The 21696-nt window shown below is 46.2% G+C and overlaps 1 protein-coding gene across 7 annotated transcripts; it reads left to right on the forward strand.

Annotated features, from left to right (window-relative positions):
- The first annotated feature begins 3 nt into the window (after window positions 1-3).
- LOC116641121 (protein CutA homolog) lies at window positions 4-18369 on the forward strand. Of its 7 annotated transcripts, XM_032418612.1 has the most exons (6): window positions 3612-4574; window positions 8551-8699; window positions 14435-14494; window positions 16287-16332; window positions 16597-16646; window positions 18048-18369. In XM_032418612.1, exons 1-6 carry the CDS (start codon window positions 4506-4508, stop codon window positions 18148-18150), a joined length of 477 nt encoding a protein of 158 aa, XP_032274503.1. In that variant the 5' UTR covers window positions 3612-4505; the 3' UTR covers window positions 18151-18369. The 7 variants fall into 7 exon arrangements, 2 of the variants coding, with proteins under 2 accessions (XP_032274503.1, XP_032274504.1); XR_004301135.1 differs by lacking the exons at window positions 3612-4574; window positions 18048-18369 and adding exons at window positions 4-2527; window positions 3259-3306 and having other exon boundaries at window positions 8589-8699; window positions 13671-16332; window positions 16597-16911; XR_004301132.1 differs by lacking the exons at window positions 3612-4574; window positions 18048-18369 and adding an exon at window positions 4-2527 and having other exon boundaries at window positions 13671-14494; window positions 16597-16911.
- The last annotated feature ends 3327 nt before the right edge of the window (window positions 18370-21696 follow it).

The following is a 21696-nucleotide window of genomic DNA, read 5'->3' on the forward strand; positions in this document are numbered from 1 at the left end:
GGGACTGCGAGCTGCCCCGGCCGCACCAATAGCAATGTGGGGGCGGGCGGGCAGCGCGCGCGCTCCGGGGCCGCCAAGCCTCGCGAGACGGAGGCCGTCAGGGGCCGGGCCAACTGTCGCCGGTGTTTGCGGGGTTGCGGCCGGGTGTCATCGTGGGCGCCGCTTGGTGGGTCGCGGAGGCCGACTTTCCGGTCGGCTTGCGTATTTCCCTCAGAGGGCGAAGGCGCGTCAGATGCCCGGCAAGCGGAGTGGTGACAATGAGGACCCACAGAAGGTTAAACGGCCTCGCGGGCGGCCGCCCGGTCCCAGAGCCAGGCTGTCGGCTGCGGCGAGGGCGGCGGTGGTGGAGGCCGCCGCGGCTTGGGCAGCGGCCGAGGCCACCCCAGGCGGCGCGGAGGCTATGGGCATCCTGCTTCCGGGCCAGACACGAATCAAGAGGAGGCGGAGGGTCATTCCTCTGGAAGACAAGATGAAAATTCTCGAGAAGCTGGAAGAAGGCGTGAGTAACACCGACGTGGGGCGCCTGTTTGGCGTCAACGAGTCAACCGTGCGCACCATTAAGAAAAACGAGAAGGCCATCAGGGCCAGCATGGAGAGTGTTTCGCCGGTGTGCTCCAAGGTGCTGTGCATTCCCCGTGATGTAAACATCGAGAAGATGGAGACCGAGTTAACCTTCTGGGTGGAGGACCAGACCATAGGGGGCCGGCCTCTGACGCTGAAGGCCATCTGCAGCCAGGCCAAACGCATTTACAAGCAGCTGGTGGAAACCACTGGGAACGGCAACCCGGATAAGTTTCATGCGAGCAAGGGATGGTTTGAGAAGTTTAGAAATCGCTACAGTCTGCGAAATTCGAGGTTGATGGGGGAGGAAGAACCCCTGAATGCCCAGTCGGCACCCAAGTATTCCAAACAACTCCAGAGACTGATCAGAGCCAGAGGCTACGTGCCTCAACAGGTCTTCAACGCCGAGGAGATGAGCCTGTTCTGGAAGTGCATGCCTTCACGTACTTTTAGGGAAAAAGACAAAAATCCCAAAAGCTTAGAGGAAGCTAAGGACAGGATTTCCCTCATTTTTTGTGCCAACGCCGCCGGTGACAAAATGATAAAACCCTTGCTGCTTTATAAAGACCCCAATCCCACTTGTCTTTTGGAAAAAGATAAAAACCGCCTTCCTGTGTTCTGGCGATCACACCCCAAAGTATCATTAACCGCTGCCCTCTTTTTGGATTGGTTTCATAATTGTTTTATCCATCAGGCCCGGAGTTATTTAATAGAAAAAAATCTTGAGTTCAGAGTGTTGCTAATTCTGGACAGAGGTCCCAATCACCCAGACTCATTATTCTTTGCTCATCCTAATGTTGATATTGTGTTCCTCCCTCTGGAAGGCACTAGCTATCTTCAGCCCTTGGACCAGGGTATAATTGAAGCCTTCAGGAGGTATTACACCAAGCATATGTTTGACCACTTTGCTGACTGTATTGAAAAAAACCCCTGTCTTACTTTGAAAGAAACATGGCAACAGTACAACATTGCTGATGCTTTGGTAGTGATAAAAGAGGCAATGGATGATATAAAACCGGCTGCTCTTAATAAAGCCTGGTGGAAACTTTGGGATGATGTTGTGAATGATTATGCATGTTTCCCTAGAGCTAATGAAGAAGTTGCAAAAATCGTAGAGTCTGCAAAACGGATGGACTTTAAATTCCTTGACATCGAAGAGGGTGAAATTAATGAGCTGCTCAAGTTTCAGGCTTTGGCCATAACTGAGAGAGAGTCTGTATCAATAAATACGGAAGAAGACAGGTCCCCGGAACCAGAGGTAAAGATGAATTTAAGGAAATTGAATGCTGTCTTACGCCAGGCCTCAGACCTCATTGATGCTGCAATTGATATGGATCCTTTCCTGGACCGAAGTTTGGCCTTTAAAAAAGACTTCAATAAATTGTTATATACCTATAAAGAGGTACAGAAGAACCTTCAAAATAAAGCAAAGGAGTTGAAGAAAGAAAAAGACACAAACAAAGAGGAAGTAGTGTGGATGAAGAAGATGGATACAGAATCGGAGTCTGAAGGGGAGTCTGAATCTGAATCCGAGTCTAAATCCGAATCTGAATCCCATAAGGAGGAGCAGGTAGAGAGAAGGAAAGAGGACAAGAAGCCTCCAGAAGAAGATCCTGGACCCTCAAGCAGTGGCACTGAGACTCTCACTATATCTGAAGAATCTGCCAAAGCCATAAATGCAGAATTGGACTTTTGGAATCTAACCTTGGAATTGAATCTGGAGAGAGTAGATGTGCCTGAGTTAAAGGAAGAGAATCCAGAGGCAGTTCCTTCCAAATGACAGTTCATCTCTTGCCATTTTTCCCCTGTTGCCCCAACATCTCCCTTCATCATGACCATCCTTATCATCACCAGCCACACATCCGTATCATTTAGTCATTCAACAAACAGTTATTGAGCATAAGCTGTGTGGGGTCCTGTGCTAAAATTGGGGACATCATCTCAGGAAATCATCTCAGGATCTAAGGTAAATGGTCATTAACAGTGGCTACATTTCTTATTAATGTAATAGGTATAAAAGATCACAGTCTTGACTTATTTTACTGGACTTTGGATATAAAGGTTTTCTTAGGACCACAGCTTCATTTTCTCTAAGCCAGTTTTTCCACAGATACTAAGTTCTTCAATCACAAATGGAGATTTTCTGAGTTAACCATGGTAGTCAGTATGAGATTACTTGCTTCTGGTTTTTGTTTGTTTGTTTGTTTAAAGGTTTTATTTTTAAGTAATCTCTGCACCCAATGTGGGGCTCAAACTCACAACCCTGAAATCAAGAGTCACATGCTCTGCCACTGAGCCCGCCAGGAGTCCTGAGACTACTTGCTTTTGAAAAGCTGACATGGTCTTACGTTTTCTACAACATTCTTACATCAGTATTCTTTGTTAATCCCTCCTCCCCCCTGTGAAGGTGGCATTAGCCCTTCCTTTACCAACACCACCGTCCCCCCCGCCCCAGAGCTCAAAGAGTTTATGTAATTGGCCTGAGTCTTCACAGCTAACTATGTAAATGATAAGACCAGGGCTACAACTGGTTTATTAACTACTTTGTCAGACACTGGTGAGAAATGTGGGCCTTTAAGAACTTAGAGTCCCAAGGAATGAGACAGACAGTAAACAGATAATTAAACACAAAGACTGTGAACTGGCAGCCTGCAAGCCAGATTTGGCTAACAGATGTGTTTTGTTTGGTTTACCCAGCATACAACAATTTTGAATTGGTTTCCAGCATTTCCCCGGCTTGTTAAGGTACTGTTTACATACAATATAGAATTCACCAACGTAAGTGTATGTTGAATTTTGTTGAATTTTTTATTTTTTTTTTTTTTTTTTAAAGATTTTTATTTATTTATTTGAGACAGAGAGAATGAGAGAGAGAGAGCACGTGAGAGGTGGGAGGGTCAGAGGGAGAAGCAGGCTCCCTGCTCGGCAGGGAGCCTGATGCGGGACTCGATCCAGGGACTCCAGGATCATGACCTGAGCTGAAGGCAGTCGCTTAACCAACTGAGCCACCCAGGCGCCCTTTTGTTGAATTTTTTAAAACGCTTGTGTAACCACTACCACAATCCAGATATAGAACAGTTTCCTTAAGAAAGTTTAGTTGTGGCCTTGTGTACTCAGTCCTTTCCCCTGCCCCAGAGATATCATTTGAAAATTAAGATATTTCACATAAAAAGCTGGATTAAAAAATTGCACACCCTGGCATCAGTGGACTCTGCATCCCCGAAGGGCAGCAGTCAGTCATTAGCTTGCTGCTCTTCTTACTTATTTGCAGTTCCCCATAGTTGATGATGTCGAATGCTACAACAAAAGTGTGTACGAAGTGCCTTAGGGGAAATAGAGGACTGTGGGACTAACCCTGCAAAAAGCTGCACGGAGCAGCTGGTCTAGAAAGATGAGTGAGTTCGTAGGTTTAAGCCAAGGAGAATTAGATGTGAGATCCTAGGGGTGTGTGTGGGTGTGCGCACGCATGTATGTATGTGTGCTTCACTTGTTTTTGTAGGCAGGATGGGCCCCTATAAAGTGGAAGAGTTTTGTGTGTGTGTATTAGTGTTTGTGTGCTGTGGTTTCTGGAAGTTTTATATATCTAAGAAACTTAGATCTCTTTATCTGTACATGTGGGGATTTTATCATTTTTTTTGTTGTTAGAATGGGAAGGGAAAATTAGTATTTTTATTTTTGCAGGGGTTGTAGGTCAGCATATGGTGTCTGGGTTTTTGTTTCTAGGAAGAGAATTGCCTAGTGAGAATTACTCCCTCTTTCCCTGCCCCCTCCCCCTCCACTTTGTCCTCCCCGCCAGCCTGGCTGGGGCCTGGCTGGGCAGTGGGGCAGGCAGCAGGTGGTGAGGGGATAGGGCAGTGTAGGCCCTCAGTGCCCGCCCATCAGGTTGCAGCTCAGCCCGAGGCTGCAGTTTGCTACGGCTGTGCTACTGAATTACCAGCGACGCCATGGACAGGCTGGGCGCTGGGTGCCCTCTGCCAGGCTGTCTGCGGCTCTCTGTCCTCATATGCTTCCTGGTGAGTGTCCCATGCTACGGCTCTGTGAACTCTCTCACCCCTAGAACCTCCAACCTGGGGAATTGAGGGGAGAAGGTGTGTTTCTTTTTTCTGCTCCTGGGATTTTGAGCTGGGAGCAGGCAGGTAGGAGGTGGAAGGGGGAATCTCCCGAGACACACGACCCCTTCCAACCCTCCCCCCCCCCCCCCCCCCCCCCCCGGGCCCCCCCCGGTGTCCTGGAGAGTGTATAGCATGCTTCTGAAGATTACCAGCAACGCTTCACTCCCCATTTTGTGAGGAGGAAGGACTGGGCTGCGTTTCATTGCCAGGGTTGTCTGGGGAGGTGATGGGCTGTCTGCTGGTGAGTTCTGATCTAGGGGTCACATGGTAGATTCTTTTAACCTTTCTCTTGCGGTCACCATCTCGTTTTTTGTTTGTTTTGGTTGTTTGTTTGGGGGTTTTTTTGCATTTGAAGAAGAGTTTGGTTTTCTCATCTCTGAAGTATCTTCAAATGTTAAGGTTGGAAGTGGCCACAGAGCACCACCAGTGGTGTGGTGTTGGTGGTTGAGCGGGGCGGTGGAAAGAACTGTAGGAGACGGTCAGAAGCCTTGCTCACTTTTTGGGTGATTTCTTCTCTCTGGCCGTTACATTGCTCATCTGAAAAATTGGCACAAATCAGTGGCTCTTAACCTTTTTGGAACTGTAGATTTTCTTGATTTGTGTGTGTGTGTGTGTGAAAATTGTGGATTTGTACGAGGAAAATGTATGGCTAAACACAATGTAGCACTAAATTCCAGAGTATCACAGGTTCCTTAAAATTAGGTCAATTACAAGCTTAGAACCACTGGGTGGCTTCTGAGGCCCCTTCTGCCTTAACACAGGTTGTAAAGTCAATCATAACCTCTTCAAAGCTATGTAAATATTCCAGGACAAAAAAAATGGCAGAATGAAATATGAACCAAAGGGATACATAAAATATTTTAAAAGAATGTAAAATTAGAAAAAGTGTTTAGTAAAAGGTAAGTATGAAAATGTTATAAAGACTTTAAAAATTATAGTGAATCTTTTTTCCATTATAATATTTCTATTGGGGAATATTCTGATGTGTGTATTTTCTGTCAATTTTGCATTCATAGAATGTCACAGAATATGTCATAGAATGAATATATTGTAGTCCACCCTTGGTTCCAAACTGTCCTCTCATGCTTCCAACACATTGTTGCTAGGTCCACAAACATTTCTCAAATCTCCCTGTCAAGGGTGGTAAAGTCCTGCACGTGTGAAAATGAATGAGACTGTAGAGCTCATGCCCAGTGGGGGAGACATGTGTAAACGCTGTCTGTCCTTCACTGTGATCAGTGGAACAACAGAAGGATGTGAGCAGCAACTCTGGCCTCTACCTACCTACTAGATGCCAAGAGCATCTCCTCCCCAGTCATGACAGTCAGAATTGTCTCTAGACGTTGTCAGATGTCCCCCCGGGGGCAAAATTCCTCTGAGTTGAGAACCACTGGAGTATGTGAAGCTGAAATGACCCCACTAAACCCATTCCTAGGCATGCTCACTGCAGTTCAAAGAACCCACAGTGGGATGCAGGAGTCTTGGATTAGTCTTGGTTCTATCACAGAGTTTCTGTATGTTCTGTCTCAGTTACCTTGTTTGTGAAATGATGGGTTATCTTAGATACCTGAGGGCCCATTTACCTCTTAGCATTTTGACTATGAGTTCATATGAGTTTCAATACATTTTAGGTGAGTTTATAGTTAATCCTGTAAGTGCAGTTTCCCACTGATACCTACTGGATGAAATGTTCCAGATCTTCCCTAGGAATGGCTTTTTTGGTTAGGGGACAGGCCACTACCCCTTTTGTCTAGATTCTGTGCTGGAAGCCACTTTAGAGTCATTGGAGCCTTACAGTGTTTTAGTATATCCAGTTCTCTGGTCAAAGCCAAAGCCAGTGACTCAAAAGCCCTGTCTACTTCACTATTTAGTCTTTTTTTTTTAAGATTTTATTTATTTATTTGACAGAGAGCACACAAGTAGACAGAGCGGCAGGCAGAGGGAGAAGGAGAAACAGGCTCTAGGCTCCCCACTGAGCAGAGAGCCCAATGTGGGACTTGATCCCAGGACCCTGGGATCATGACCTGAGCCAAAGGCGGACACTTAACCGATTGAGCCACCCAGATGTCCCCACTATTTAGTCTTAATAACCACATCTTGCTGGTGTAATTATTAATTCGCTAGTTTATAAGTATTTATTGTGAACCTTCTGCGTGCCATGAACTGTGTGGGGGGTACAGTGATGAGCAAAGCACGGTGCCTTTCTTTATCGGATCAGTGATTACAAAGTCTTTTTCCTATCCGGTTTGAACCCATGACAACTCTGAGATAGGCAGTAGAAGTGTCAGAATCTGCATTCTCTAAGTAACAGTTACAGAAGGGAGAGGAGGTAACTTGTCGAAGGCCACAGGCAGTTAGCAGTACTGGCACTAGGATTTAAATCCTGCTCTCTAGTGCTTTTACTTTTTTCTTACAGTCTAGTTGAGTTGTCATTAGAAAACACACACGTGCAATAAAAGCTTCATTGAGAAGCCTGGTTCTTTTGTTCTTGCGTGGTCACTGGCTTAGTTCAGAGGACTGGTATTTTGATTTGGAGGTGTTGGCGGAGGTAGTAGGAGGGATTGAGGAGCCCAACCCAGACAGGCCTCTAGTCAAACTGAAACTCCAAACATTAAAAACGCTGCTCAGGCCCTGCCAAGAAGTAGGAGCCAGGCTCCAGGCAATACTGTGGAAGGAGTGGGAGGACAGAGGCTTGTTTGAGTGAGGCCTGAGCCCTGGGCTGGGAGGCAGGAGAAGCGCACTTCTGTTCAGCCTTGCCTGAGTCACTGCGGGCCTCCTTTCAAGTCGCCTCTATCCTGTTAATAGCTCCATGATCTCCCCCAAGCAGAGAGCCCTGGAATGGAAGCCGTTCTCCAATTGTTTCCAGTTCCTCTTATTTTAAATGTTTATCATTAAAATAGTAAGAACAATTGTATCTTGAGTGTCTTTTGCTCTCACATTGTCACTGCCATCTTCTTTGCTCAAGATCTTAAGGTCTGTTTCCTAGATCATTGTAGTGGCCTTTTAAGTAGACGGCCTTCTGGTCACTCCTCTCTCTAATGTTATTCTTCCCAACTTGACCACGTTTATTACTCTCCTACCTAAAAACCTCCGACAGCACCCTATCCCATGAGTACAAACCCCAAACTCCTCTGACTGACCCTTCTCTTTATAAGGCTAGCCAGTCTCATTTCCTCCTGATATCATACCTGCAGATTGGAGATCTCATCTATCCCTTAATACCTCTTGAGTTTGTACATATTAACGTTTACTAGGAGTACCTCCCTCTCCTCTTGTAAACTTACTTATGATTTCAGATCCAACTTAGACGGTACCTTCCCTTTGAAGCCTCTTCTGCTCCCTCAGGTACAACCTTCCTCTAGGTCCTACCACCTCTCAGTTACAACAACACAGGTCACATTACTTTGAATTAGGCTACCTTTTCCACTGGACTACCCACAGTGCCTGCACAGACACAAATGAATGGAGGTGAAATTAACTCTCTACGACATCAGTAGATCATTCATAAATAATCCCCATAGGATGATAGTAGGTCAGTGGATTCCAGTTGGCATTACCTCGAATAGCAGTTTTATACAATAAGAATGGACTTCTGCTCATCCAGATGACGATTCCTAATCTTGGCTTCACCAATTACAAACTATGTGATCTTGATTTCTGAGCCTCCATTTTTTTATCACCTGCAAAATGCAGAGGAAAATATTTAGGCACAAAAACTTAAGCACTAAAGCTCAATACAGATACCAGGAATTATTTTGTGGATGGGGAATGGGGATGAAAAAATGACGCTTAGCCTTGGTTACAATTTGCTTGAGCTGGCAGATCGTGAATTGGCCATGTCACTGCTGACCTGTGCTTTTTTCTCCCTACCATGTAGATCCTGACAGCTTCTTTCCTGTCATACCCCATATTCAGGACCCTTAGCCTGCGGCTCCATTCAGCTGTCACCGGCAGCTATGTTTCCGGCACTTACTCCATCGTCTTTGTCAACTGTCCCAATGAGCAAATTGCCAGAGATATTGCCAGGTACGGTGAAGGGGCTTAGGTGCTGCCCCAGGAGGCTGGGGGAGCTATCGGGATACTCCACTATGTCCACTACACGGCTATCTGCTTGAGGTGATAAGAGAAGCATGGCTGTATGATCCCCCGACAGATCCTGTTGCTGGGCCTGAAAATGTTGAGTGGTGCATGGGAGCGTTTAAGGGATATGAGGCCCAGAGAGCTAGGTGGCTTGCCCAAGGTGTTAAGGTCAGAGGACAAGGGAACTCTGCAGGCTGAGAATTTAAGTCTTCTAATACTTGGCTCAGCTCTTTTTCTTCTTAGAGATATTCTCTTAGCTTACTCCTAGAGGTGCTCACCATGGCAAGTGAGGAGGAGGAGGCTATTCCATGTATTTAGCAAATTTCTTTCTTTTCTTTCTTTCTTTCTTTTCTTTCTTTCTTTCTTTCTTTCTTTCTTTCTTTCTTTCTTTCTTTCTTTCTCTCTCTCTCTCTCTCTCCCCCTCTCCCCCTCTCCTCCTCTCCCCCTTCCTCCCTCCCTCCCTTCTTTCCTTCCTTCCTTCAAGATTTGTTTATTTTAGAGAGAGACAGAGAAAGAAGAGTGTGCGAGCAGGGGGAGGGACAGAGGGAGAGAGAAAGAATCCCAGGCAGACTCCCCAGTGAGCGTGGAGCCAAATGGTGGGGCTTGATCCCACATCCCCAAGATCATAACCTGAGCCGAAATCAAGAGTTGGATGATCAACTGACTGAGCCACCCAGGCGCCCCAGTATTTGGCAAATTTCTTTCTTTCTTTTTTTTTTTTTTTAAAGATTTTATTTCTTTATTTGACACAGAGAGAGAGAGAGAGCAAGAGAGGGAACACAAGCAGGGGGAGTGGGAGAGGGAGAAGCAGGTTTCCCGTCGAGCAGGGAGCCCGATGCGGGGCTTGATCCCAGGACCCTGGGATCATGACCTGAGCCGAAGGCAGACGCTTAACGACCGAGCCACCCGGGCATCCCAGTATTTGGCAAATTTCTTTAAAAGCAGCTATGGTGTGGTACAAAGAGCACTGGACTTACAATCAGACCAGGGTTTGAATCTTGGCTGTGCCACGTCAGTAACTGTGTGACCCTGGGCAAGTTGCTTTCTTTCTCAAAGCATTAGTTTTCTGAGTTATAGCATAGGATAATGCCACTTACCTCACAGGACCCTTGTGAGGGTTAAATGATATGAAATATGTACAGTTCTTACCCCAGTAAAGTGGACATAGCAGATGCTCACTAAATGTTTGTTGTATCTGAATGTCCCCCATCACTTCTTTTTATAGCTGTGACTTTGAAGAGGGTTAATGGGTCTGGAGGGTGATGGACTGGCTTACTCTATAAACTCAGCCATCTTGAAATTGATAGACTAAGTTACAGTGTTTTAAAATGTTGAATCTGGTCTTTAGGGACACAACAGCTTCCAAATTCTTGGTCACAGATTAACCTTGCAATTTCTTCCATTTTTCTTCCCCCAACCAGAATGTCTATGTTTTCCCTATTACACAATGTTATATTTGGAGACTAGCACTTGCCTGAAAGAACCCATGATTACTCCAGAAATACGACCATAATATTTAGCAGCTAGGAATTGAAATCCCTTTAATGCTTCTGGTGTACCTAGGGTATGTGCTAAACTGTTTGAATCAGCCACTCTGGGTCCTGTCAGGGAACAGTGTCAGCTCACATCTGTGAGGTGGGGTATTGGGAGGACAAGGACTCTAATTCCTGGATCCTAACTAGTCGAAAGGCCAGTTCAGTAAATGGATCCATGTATGCTTGGGGAGAGGTCTCTGTTGACTTCTTGCATCCAAGGTTCTGTTGAGAAGTCAGGTGTTTGTTGAGTCTCGTTCTTTGTAGGTAATGCTTTTGGTCTCTGATTTTAGGAGTTTCTCTCTATCTTAATGTTCAACTATTCATTTGGTAAATATTCTTTCTCTATTCTTTCTGTGTCCGTTTCCTGGAACTCCTAGTTAGGTAGATGTTGAATTTGTTCTCTGGGACTGAACTTTTATATTTTTCTGTTTCTTTATTCTACATGCTGGGAGAATTTGGAGCAGTCTTCTCTCTTCTTTGTTTCTCAGCTCTTTTGCTATTCAGCCCTCCTGCTTTTTTGTTTAAACAATTATAAGTTTTTAAAAATAGTTTTTTAATAGTTTTACTTTTCAAGATTTCTAATTTTTTTTAATAACCAACTGCTCTTATTTCATAATTGATCATATTTTATGGATGCAATAACTTTGTCTTATCTCTCTGTAGATATTAATTATACTTAATATATTTTAAATTTTTTTCCAGTTTTATTGACCAATTATTGACATATAACATTGTATAAATTTAAGGTGTACCACTTGATACTTTATATAAATACATATTGCTAAATGATTACCACAGTAAGGTTAGTTACCACATCCATGACCTCACATAGTTGCCTTTTGTATGTGTGTGTGGTGAAAACTTTGAAGATTTGCTCTCAGCAACTTTCAAGTATATATAATTATACTTATTTTAAAAGCTTGGTTTTGAATGTTCTATTAACTGATTCTCTTGTGTAAATTCTTCTGTTTGTTCAGTTTTGTCTCTCTTGGTTATTGACCTTCCTCAGTTACTTGGGATTAATTGGGACCTCTCTCATCTTTTTAGTCACGTTTGTGGGGGGGGGTGCAGAAGGGCTGCCAGGAATTGGCATTATGCAGCACTGTTTTCAGTGAGTGGGGGCTGGGGGCCCTCGTGATGGCTCTCCTGGCACATTTAGTGCTCCTGCCTGGCAACAAGCACTCCATCACTGCTGCCTGGGCCCTGGGAGATTCCAGGGGTCCACCTGCTCCTGCCGTGACATCCCAGCTACTCACCTGGATGGTTGCCTCCATGTTCCTGCCTGCTCTGGTTCCCCCGTGGCCTCCAGACAGGGACTGTTGCTCTCATCTTCTGTGGCAGTTCCCCTGCCTGCGCCCACTCATGACTCAGGGTGGCCTTTTCTCCTTTGGGGTTTCCTCGTAGTTGCTGGTACGTAACGCGTTCTTACTGGGTGCTGGCAGGGCTGAGTAATGAGCATTTCCTGTTGTCTCTACGGTTTGTTAGTCCACTCGCTTGACCTGCAGGTCTGAAGTGGAGCCTTTAGGGAATATGGCTGTGGGGCTCTCACTCAACCTAATTTGTTTCGTAGTTTTTATTAATGGTTTCGATAGAAAAGAGGCAGACAGGTTTAGTTGCCAGGGTTTATAGAAGGAGAGTAAATGGTACATGATGGGGAGGGCCCCATGAACAGGAGCAGGCAGGAACCCCAGCTTAGCTACAGAACCAGCACTGGGGCCAGGTCCCTTAGCTCTGGGCTAGTGGCTGTCTTCTGTAGTGTTCTTCAGAGATTAGTCTGCTGCCTCTCAATTCTGGGTCAGTTCAGTTCTGGTTCCTGGCAGGTTCTTAGATCTCTTCATTGAAAGACACATCCTTAGCTAGAAAAATTACCTAGAAACATTTCTTATTGGGGCCGGGGTGAAAATCCTGAGTGTTGAATCAGAAGACCTGATTCTAGTGTCCTCTTTGTTGCCAACTCCACATAGGACCTTAGGCAAGTCTTCCTTCCCTGGGCTTCCATCTCCTGTATATAGAGGGAAATGGATTAGATCCGGGCGCAAACACAGATACCTACAGGCAGGCCCCTAAATGAGCAAAGTGGGCTGGAGTGTCATGAGGGTGGGTGATGGTGGATAGCAGCCCTGACTCTCCCTGTGTGTTGGGAGGAAGAAGAGCAGTGGGAACTGTGTGGACCTGAGAAGCGGATGTCACGCCTCCAGGGAGTAGCCACTGCTCAGCTCTAGCTAAACGTGACCTTGTCAGACTGTAGTTGTAATGTTACCAGGCTTACTTTCTGCTGAGAAGATAGATAATCTGGTTTTTTGAGTGTGAAATATCCTAATAATAAATATTAGTAACAAAGTCAAAATTTTTAAAAATTCTGGGGACGCCTGGGTGGCTCAGTCAGTTGGGCATCTGCCTTCGACTAGGGTCGTGATCCCAGGGTCCTGGGATCGAGTCCCGCGTCGGGCTCCCTGCTTCGCGGGGAGCCTGCTTCTCCCTCTGCCTCTGTCTCTCTCTCTCTCTGTCTCTCATGAATAAATAAATAAAACCTTTAAAAATTTTTAAAAATTCTATAAGAGCCAAACCATGTCTGTGGTCTGTGATTCACTAGTCTGTGAACTTGGCAGTTTCTCAAGGCCCTAACAGCTCCATGTGTCTCTGTCTTCTGCTCTCCTCAGATGAGCCTGTGTGTCAGTCAGCTGATGTGCTCTCTTTTGCTTTCACGCTCTCTGGTTGTGTTTTTGTTTTTGTTTTGGGTTTTTTTTGGCTATAGGGTCGTTTTGAATAACACAGTCCTCCATATTTCTACAGTCTTTTACCTATGGACAGGTTGCTGTGATCAGCACTGAGGAGTTTACATTCTGGGCCTTTGAGACAATGGGATTATTTTTTTTAAAGGTTTAACTCACTCCTTGTGTTTCCTTGCCACCTTCAGGAGCAATAAAATGTCATTTCTCAGTGGACCATTGAATGAGTAAGACTTGCCATGGTTGCTTAAACAGATTTGTGCCATGTGCCTCTCCTTACAGTCAGGGACTTATTTAGCTCTGGAACTCTCCAAGGGAATGCCACATTAATGTGGAGCCTTAAAAAGAGTACTGTTGAACCTGGAACTCATGGAAGAGAAAGTAGGTCAGTTCTCTTGGCAGCAGCTGAGGGCAGGAGGGATCGGTGTGTAGGGCTCAGATGAGGTTTATCTGGCAGGGTCCAAGCACTTCAGAGCACAGAGACCAGCCCACCCTTGGCGGCCTGAGACCTGAGAAAGGTTGGTCAGGGCCGGCCTGATTCTGAGGGCTTCCGGTTTTGTTGCTTGGGTATGCTTCTTTGCATCGATGATTTGGTGGTGCCCCTGTTTCTGTGACACCTGCACTAATTCTGTGTTCCCCGGGACTCTGCACAGGAATCAGAACATCAGACCAGGAGCTCCAAGCTGTGGTCTGCCCAAAAAATCTTAGAGGTCTGCAAAGTGATGGCTGTGCTCTTAGAGCTATGGTGGAAACCTTTACATAAAAAAGGTGAAAAGAGCCTATATTTGCCAAACACAGGGTATGATTTTTTTTTTTTTTTTGCTTTTACTTGGACTTATAGCTGTTCTGTGTGGTCACGTGGGTATCTACAGATCAGAAGCAGTGAGTGTCAGCCCGACACATACCCAAGAGATAAAAGCAGAAGATGGTGATAGACTAAAATGATGGTGGAAGGGTTGGAAACCGCTGACTGAACTGATCCTGTTATTGTACAGGAGAGTCAGCTTTAGTGAGGGGGACATGCCTATCTTGGGTAGGGGCTCAAATACTTATTCTTAGAATGAAAGAAAGAACATGGTTAAAGTCACATGCAAGGTCGGAAATGGAATCCAGGTCTTGTGTCCAGTGTTAATCAGTTTCCCTTCCCCAAACAGACTGGGCCTGTCCTTAAAACTGCCTTGCCATAGCTACTTCCTTCCTTTCCTCCCCACCCAGGGAAGGATTTATAAACTGCGCTGTCTTTAGAAGTTCTGTGGTGTACATGCTGGTTATGGAATGTGTTGGCTTGAGGGGGAAGGGTTGCTCTAAATGGTTCTCAGGAAACCAGAGTAGTTCCCAAGAACTCCTGTCCCTTGTCCCTTTTCTTAAGATGTTGGGTACTTACCTTGGTGACTGTGACTCTGTCTGTTTGCTTTAGGGCTAGCCTGGATAAGAAGCTGGCTGCCTCTGTGAACATCCTGCCCAAGGCATCCTCACTGTGAGTTTTGCTATGGCCTGTAGAAGGGTGTGGGGGTGCTAGGTCAGGTCCTGGCTGGTGGAAAGAGCACTCAACTGCTGGGTATTTGTTTAATGAACAGTTCATTGTTAATTTGTATTCGGAGGAAGTCACCTAGGGGATTTCTGTCAACCAACAAAAGCAAAAATAGGCTGTGTATGGAGAAGGGAGGAAAAAGACCTATAGTTCAGAAAAAGCGAATCTTGTTTGCACATTCTTTGTTTAAATTAGTTAGCTTGCTGTTAGCAAAGAAGCCCGACTGGGCATTCCATCCCTGAGTAAGCCTATTAGGGATATCAAAGAAAATAATTCCCACTGCTTTTGAATTCTCTGGAAAACTTTGAGGGGTTGGCTTATGTGACAAGCTGTTTCTGGGTTATTTGCCTTTCATTTCTTTAACACCCTCACTTGAGTTAATTCTGGTCTTTCCATTTCCCTCATAAAAATATGTCAGCATCCCAGTACCAGCTGTGCAGGATTTGTCTTGTGCCTCAATCTCTCCCATCCTAGCCTGTTTCTCATCTCCTTCTTCCCCTGGCTGGGTGGGGGGAGGAAGGGTGGGGGAGGAGAGAGAATATCTACTGTGAAGGTCAAAACAGAAAAGTACTCTATAATGGAAGCTCCCTCCACACCCCTCCCCCAGCGATGTCATCCCCGCAGGACTCACATCATCTATAGCTATAGCTCCCAAATTTGGCTGTGTTTTAGATTCCTGAGCACCATTCTAGATCTGCTCTATCATTCTCCCTGAGAGTGGGGCTTGGGTCACTGAATTTTTAAAAAATTGTGTAGGTGATTCACATAAAGCCAGTCTGGGAACCAGTGCTTGGGAACTAGAACAGAATTTCAGCCTCACATTCCCTTCATATGTCCATCCTTTTTATAATTGACCCCTTCACCGTAGCACCAGTGGCCTAGGTCATCTTAGACTTGCCCTGAGTCAGTGTAGATATTTTCAGGCCAACTTTCTTTCCCTTCCATTGATACTGTTTTTGGACTCTTTTCTGAACTTCATTACTGACTTTGTTTTTTAACTTTTGGACCTGTTTTCATATGTTATAAGGCTCACTTTCCCTGAAGTCTCCTGTGCTTTTTTAATTATCCATTTGTGGGCACTCCACTTTGAGAGTCAATAATAAAAGTAGCACTAGTCCAAAGGATGGGAGGGGCCTAGAAGCCAGGAGTATAGGATGAGCATAGAAAGAGCTGAAGGGGTGCCTGGGTGGCACAGTCGGGTAAGTGTCCAACTCTTGGTTTCGGCTGAGTTCGTGATCTCAGGGTCGTGAGATCGAGCCCTACGTCAGGTTCCGTGCTTAGTGCAAAGTGTGTTTGAGACTCTCTCTTATTAAGATAAATAAAATCCGAAAGAGCTGGAGATGCCCAGTTTGGAGGAGAGAAAACATAAGAGTTTCTGCAGGGCTGCCCTGAGGTGGCTCTTCATATGGAAGTTGGAGAAAACGACTGGGTGGCAGATGTTGGCATGCCATAAAGAAAACCATCTCATGTTTTCTAGCCTGTAAGGTAGATCGATGGACTTCTTCAAGAGATGGTGAACCTCTCACGCCCAGGAACGTTTAGGCAGCTGCTAGAAGCATTCATTAGAATGGTTGGACTAGATGACCTTTGGGGACTTGGCCAATTCCAGATATTTTTATGTGGGCTTGGAAAGATTTTAAAGTTTCTACCTTGGTAAGTCACCTGACTGGGCCAGGTCAGGCATCTCACTGGGCTCATCTTGTGAGCATCATAATTTGCTTTTGTTCTCTTCTTCTAGGTACTTTTGGAATGGAGAAATCGAAGAAGCCACTGAAATCCTGTTGGTGAGTGAGGATGGGGGGGTTGGGGCCTTGATAGAGGAAGAGTGAGACCAAGGCCTTTTCCCAGGTTCCAAGGAAAATTGAGCAAAGATCAACCGATTGAGGTTCTTGCCCCACATCAGATGCCCTAGGCTAATTTGTGAATGCACCAGGGCCTGGTCACCTGTAGGAATGCTGTTTCCTGAGTGGCCAGATGGATCAGTAGCTGCGCAACTGGGCCTGAGGTCCTCCCTAAAGCAGGGATTTTTTTTTTTTTTTCTTTTACAGCTAATAAAGACAAAGACTTCCAAGGTCCACGTGCTATCCAGCTATATCAGGTAATGTTGGCATCTCTTCTCAGGCAGGGACGTACTAGGGACTAAGTGAATAAGCTTGAAAATCAGGAGACTAGAGCCTAGTCACCAACCTCCCACATGACCCTGGGCACATCCCTGCCCCTCAGATTCATCATCTGTAAAATGAGAGGCTAGAATGAGTTTGTTGACAATGGTTCTCAAAATTTTGGTCTCAGGATCCCTTTACATGTTTAAAAATTATCGAGGGGCCAGAGGAGCTTTGTTTGCATGGGTTATATTAAAGTTTATTGTGTTAGAAATTAAAACTGATAAATTAAAAAAATATTTTAGTTCTTTTAAAATAATAATAGGTGTACCTGGTGGCTCAGTCGGTTAAGCATCCAGCTCTTGATTTCAACTCAGGTCATGATCTCAGGATCCTGGGATTGAGCTCCATGTCAGGCTCTGCGCTGGGCATGGAGCCTGCTTAAGATTTTCTCTCCCTCTCTCTCTGCCCCTCACCCCCCCCCAAAATAAAACAAACAAATACGTACACTGATGTATGTCCCTAAAATAAGAAAATTCATTATCTTGAGTCACTGGATAAAATTACCCCAACTCCCAAATGTTTGAGCACCTGTGCATGTGTCATGATTCCTAAGTATGCTGTCTCATGAGAATTCGACAGTGCCTCTTTCACTGGAAAGGAAGCAGGGGATTATCACCCCATTTGACAGATGGGGGACTGAGGCCCAAGGCCTCATATATCTTTGGTCTGAGAAGTGAAAAGAACTTGCATTGTGTGCTGAGGGCCAGGTGAAAGAAATGGAGAGAAGAGAGAGTCTATCCCTGTGGGTTTGGATAGTCGAGGAAGATCCCTTGGAGAAGGTCAGTGGTTGAGTTGGGACTTGAGGGATAGATAAGCTTTTAAGTGATCAACAGAGAACTTTATAGATGGACAGGAGAATCCGGAGGTATGGGGGGGTGGGGCTTGTTTGGGGAAGGCACAGTGATGAGTGTGGGATAGTAATGAAGATAGTAAGTGACATTTAACCAGGGCACACAAGGCTGGTCAGTATACCAGGTAAGCGCTTCATGTGCCTCATCGCATTTAATCCTTGGCAGTCTAGTCACGGAGGGACTATTTTTATCCCCTCTTTTGTAGGGCCTTTGGAGAAATGAAGTGACCTGTCCATAGTTCCATAGCTATGAGGAGGGGCAGACTTAGAATTTGAACCCATGACTGTGAGACTAAAGCCATCTGGCCCAACTCCCCACTTGTTGACAGGTGGGAAACAGGCTCAGAAGTGGTGGGCCACTGCGCTGGACAAGGTGGGCTACGGCAGATCGCAGGGCAGCTCAGGTGACACCTTCCAATTGGGTCTAATTGCATAGGCTGGTTCTAACCCTCATCACTTACAGGGCTCTGCTTTCTTTCCAAAGGTTGGTGCATCCTTTTGAAATCCCAGAAGTCTTCAGTCTTCCCATGGACCAAGGAGATGTCCACTATTTCAAGTGGCTGGAGGAGGGCATGGAGGAGGACTGATTTGGGGCGGGGGCGGGGGGAGGCTTTTGTGTCTCCTGATGGCTGCCTCTAGGGAAGGGGGGTCTCTCTCTGTTTCCTAGCACCTCTGGATTCTGTGTCATTACATCACGGAAGAGCTAAGGAACTTGAGAGGCTGAAGGTCTGAGCCCCTGAGGCTGGAAGAAGAGGCTGGGTTGGTCGGGCCAACAAAGAACCCGGTGGAATTTGTCTCGAGTGCTTCAGGCTTAAAGGTGGCCAGGGGGTGGGAGGGCGAGGATGGTTATGTGGGGAGGCCAAGGGGAGGTGGCAGTGAGGGTGAGGTTTGTCATCTGCTCCTTCGGTCACTGGGCCTACCTTGAGTGCCCAGGATGTAATTACTCTTCTGCTTCTCATGAGGAGGAATGGACCTGGTGACCTGTTTACCCAAAGTGTGTGGGCTGAATGTCGCCTTCTAGGGGAACTGGCAAGCCCTTTACCCAAAAGGATGAATTGCTAATGGTAGAAATTTAGGGACAAGCAGGATTATTTCTTATAACTAAAGATGCTATTTGTTATTCCTGAGTCCTGAGGAGGTGGGAATGGGCTTCATGAGTGTGGGTAGGACTGGGGGAACATTAGGTATTAGACACAGCCTCATGGCTTAGAAGCAGGTCTAGACTCTTCCGTAGCCTGAATGTGACGGGTATCAGAAGGTTCTGGTGCCTTGCTCATTGGAGACATAGGTTCTGAGCCCATGGTACTAACCTTGTCAGTTGAGCATTGAAACTGAGCATCCTAAAGTGGAAAGACCCCTGGGAACTGCCAGACCAGTGTTTTCCAGACTTGTTCCCTTGGGTCTCAGAAGTTGACAGATGGTACCCTGGGTGCTTCCTGGGTGGGGGTAAGGGTATGAGGCTCCCCACCCATACCTCAACCAGTATAACTACCTTTTATCATTTTTATGTATTAAGCTCACTTGTAAGATTTTGGGTTTTTTGTTTTGTTAATTTTTTGGTTAAAAGCTAGTAAACCAGTGTTCTAAGCCAGTCTCCATTTTATAGATTACCAAAGGAAACTGAACTGCACTGAGGTCCAGCAAGGGGGTGGCGTGTTGTGTTAAGGATGGTAAGGCCAAGCCTACTCACCCTGTGTCTGGTGCTCCTCTACCTGCTCCCTGGGTCTCGGGTGGAAGAGAGCAGGGAAGGCAGAGCCCCTTTGGGGTGAGAAGAAAGACTTGAGCTAGGCCCCCTCCATGAACCTGTCACAAGGTAACCTCGCTCTGGGGAGACTCGTGGGCAGTTTGGGTGGGGGTCCACAGACCTCTGTGGAATCCCGGGTCTTCCCAGAGGGAAGGGTATGTGGGATGGGTATTGACTGCCAGGCTCTAGTTCTGACACGAGCTGTGCTTCTTAAACCTTAGTTCCTCCAAATATAAAATGGAGGCCCTCCCAGGGCCCTTCTGTGAAGCTCTTGTAGGGACTTAAGGCTGAGGCTCTTCCAAAGGTCCAGAGGATCCTTTTTTGATAGCCAGTGGGGATTTTGGAGGGTTACCTCAGGAGAAGGACAAAGAGAATGATAATGGTGATGTCCCTTTTTACAACAGATGTTTCTTTTTTTTTTTTTTTTAAAGATTTTATTTATTTATTTGAGAGAGAGAATGAGACAGAGAGAACATGAGAGGGGGGAGGATCAGAGGGAGAAGCAGACTCCCTGCTGAGCAGGGAGTCCGATGCGGGACTCGATCCCGAGACTCCAGGATCACGACCTGAGCCGAAGGCAGTCGCTTAACCAACTGAGCCACCCAGGCGCCCCTACAACAGATGTTTCTGATACACGCGAAAATCTTGGATAAAGTAAGCCCTAGGGAAAATGCTTTGGGGACCCCAGAAGGACTGCCTCTGTTGCTTTCGGGTTAGAGCCCAGTTTCTTTTTTTTTTTTTTTTTAAAGATTTTATTTATTTATTTGACAGAGAGAGAGCACAAGCAGGGGGAGTGGCAGGCAGAGGCAGAGGGAGAAGCAGACTCCCCGCAGAGCAGGGGGAGCCTGATGTGAGACTCGATCCCAGGACCCTGGGATCATGACCTGAGCCGAAGGCAGTTGCTTAACCAGCTGAGCCACCCAAGCGCCCTAGAGCCCAGTTTCTTGGTCTGGCCTTCAAGGCCCTTCATAGCCTTGCCTCACCTCACTTTTTCCATCTTCACCTTCCACCTGTCCTTGCCCACGCTGGCAAGGAGATGTCTCCAATAGGCTGTGTGAAGCTATTCCTGTGTTCGGGCCTCCCCTTGGCCTGGAGCGCCGCCCGCATGAATGCCTGGGAAATCTGGCTGCTCCTTTGCGAGGCCAGCTCTGCTTGGAGGGAAGCTCTCCGGCCTCGGTGTCCCTGTTATCCTTGTGTATCACAGTCATCCTCCTGTTTCTAGATCGTGAACTACTCGAGGTCAAGGGCATGTCTGAATCTGAGCTCTTGCACAGGATTGGGCAAGTATTCCCAAATTGATGTTTCAAGGATTTGAATAAAGAGTTCTCTGTAGCCCACAGTTACTCATCTATGGAATTGGCAAAATCCAGCCTTTTTTCTTGGAACTTTCTTAAAGTGGGACTAGTTCCAAAGGAGATTTTTCTATTTCTGGCCTTCATTGGGGCATTTTCTGTGCTGACTGTGCACAGAAAACTGTTTCTTGGGGGACTTCCTTTGCCTCAGTGTCCCAGCTGGCTACAGGAAATGGGAGAGGAGAGGACAAACGCCAGCTCTCTGCCTGGTGCTCTCCTAGGTTCTCCACATTATTTTATCCTTCTAACTCATTGTTCTCCTCAGCTGGAAGCTGACTCCTGAGATCAGAGAGCATGACACTTAAAATACTTGGCCGAGCTAGGCTGTGAACCCACGTGTCCAATTCTAGATCTGATGCTCTTACTGCCTCCTTCAGAGAGGTTGGACATACCCTTGGTAGGCCAAACACCTAGAGAGCCTACTGTAGCCAATTCTAAAAGAAGGGCTATTGGGCGCCTGGGTGGCTCAGATGGTTAAGCGTCTGCCTTCGGCTCAGGTCATGATCCCAGAGTCCTGGGATCGAGTCCCGCATCGGGCTCCCTGCTAGGCGGGGAGCCTGCTTCTCCCTCTGCCTCTGCCTCTCTCTCTCTCTCTCTCTCTCTCTCTCTGACTCTCATGAATAAATAAATAAAACATTAAAAAAATAAAAAATAAAATAAAAAATAAAAGAAGGGTTATTGGTTCCAAAAAACTCTGTGCAGTAAGTTGGTCTGACACTTAAAAATGTATTGTTTACTTCTCCCCACGTATCTGGAGGCTGGTGACAGGATCTTTATTCTGCAGATGAGGGAACAGATCTAGAGGAGTTGAGTGATTTTTCAGGTCTGCGTGACTCCCAGCTTACTTACCCTAGACCACACTGTCCCTCCAGAGTGCTGCTGTGGGGCTGGGCTAGGACCTAGACTAGCGGCTCCATGCTGGAATGCCTTCCCAGCATTTCTCAGGGAAGGTCTGTTTTTTGAATCCAAAATCTCCAGAAAAGTCACTTGAGGAAATGAGAAAAAAATATTAAAATTATTTGTGAATACTGAAGCTT

The sequence above is a fragment of the Phoca vitulina genome, unplaced genomic scaffold, assembly GCF_004348235.1.
Source record: "Phoca vitulina isolate PV1807 unplaced genomic scaffold, GSC_HSeal_1.0 scaffold21, whole genome shotgun sequence".
Classification (NCBI taxonomy): Eukaryota; Metazoa; Chordata; class Mammalia; order Carnivora; family Phocidae; genus Phoca; species Phoca vitulina.

Coding starts and splice junctions, on each gene's coding strand:
- LOC116641121 (XM_032418612.1), top strand. CDS start 4,506: ATGGACAGGCTGGGCGCTGGGTGCCCTCTGCCAGGCTGTCTGCGGCTC. Junction 8,700..14,434: donor ATTGCCAGAGATATTGCCAG/GTACGGTGAAGG, acceptor TGTTTGCTTTAG/GGCTAGCCTGGATAAGAAGC. Junction 16,333..16,596: donor AAGCCACTGAAATCCTGTTG/GTGAGTGAGGAT, acceptor TTTCTTTTACAG/CTAATAAAGACAAAGACTTC.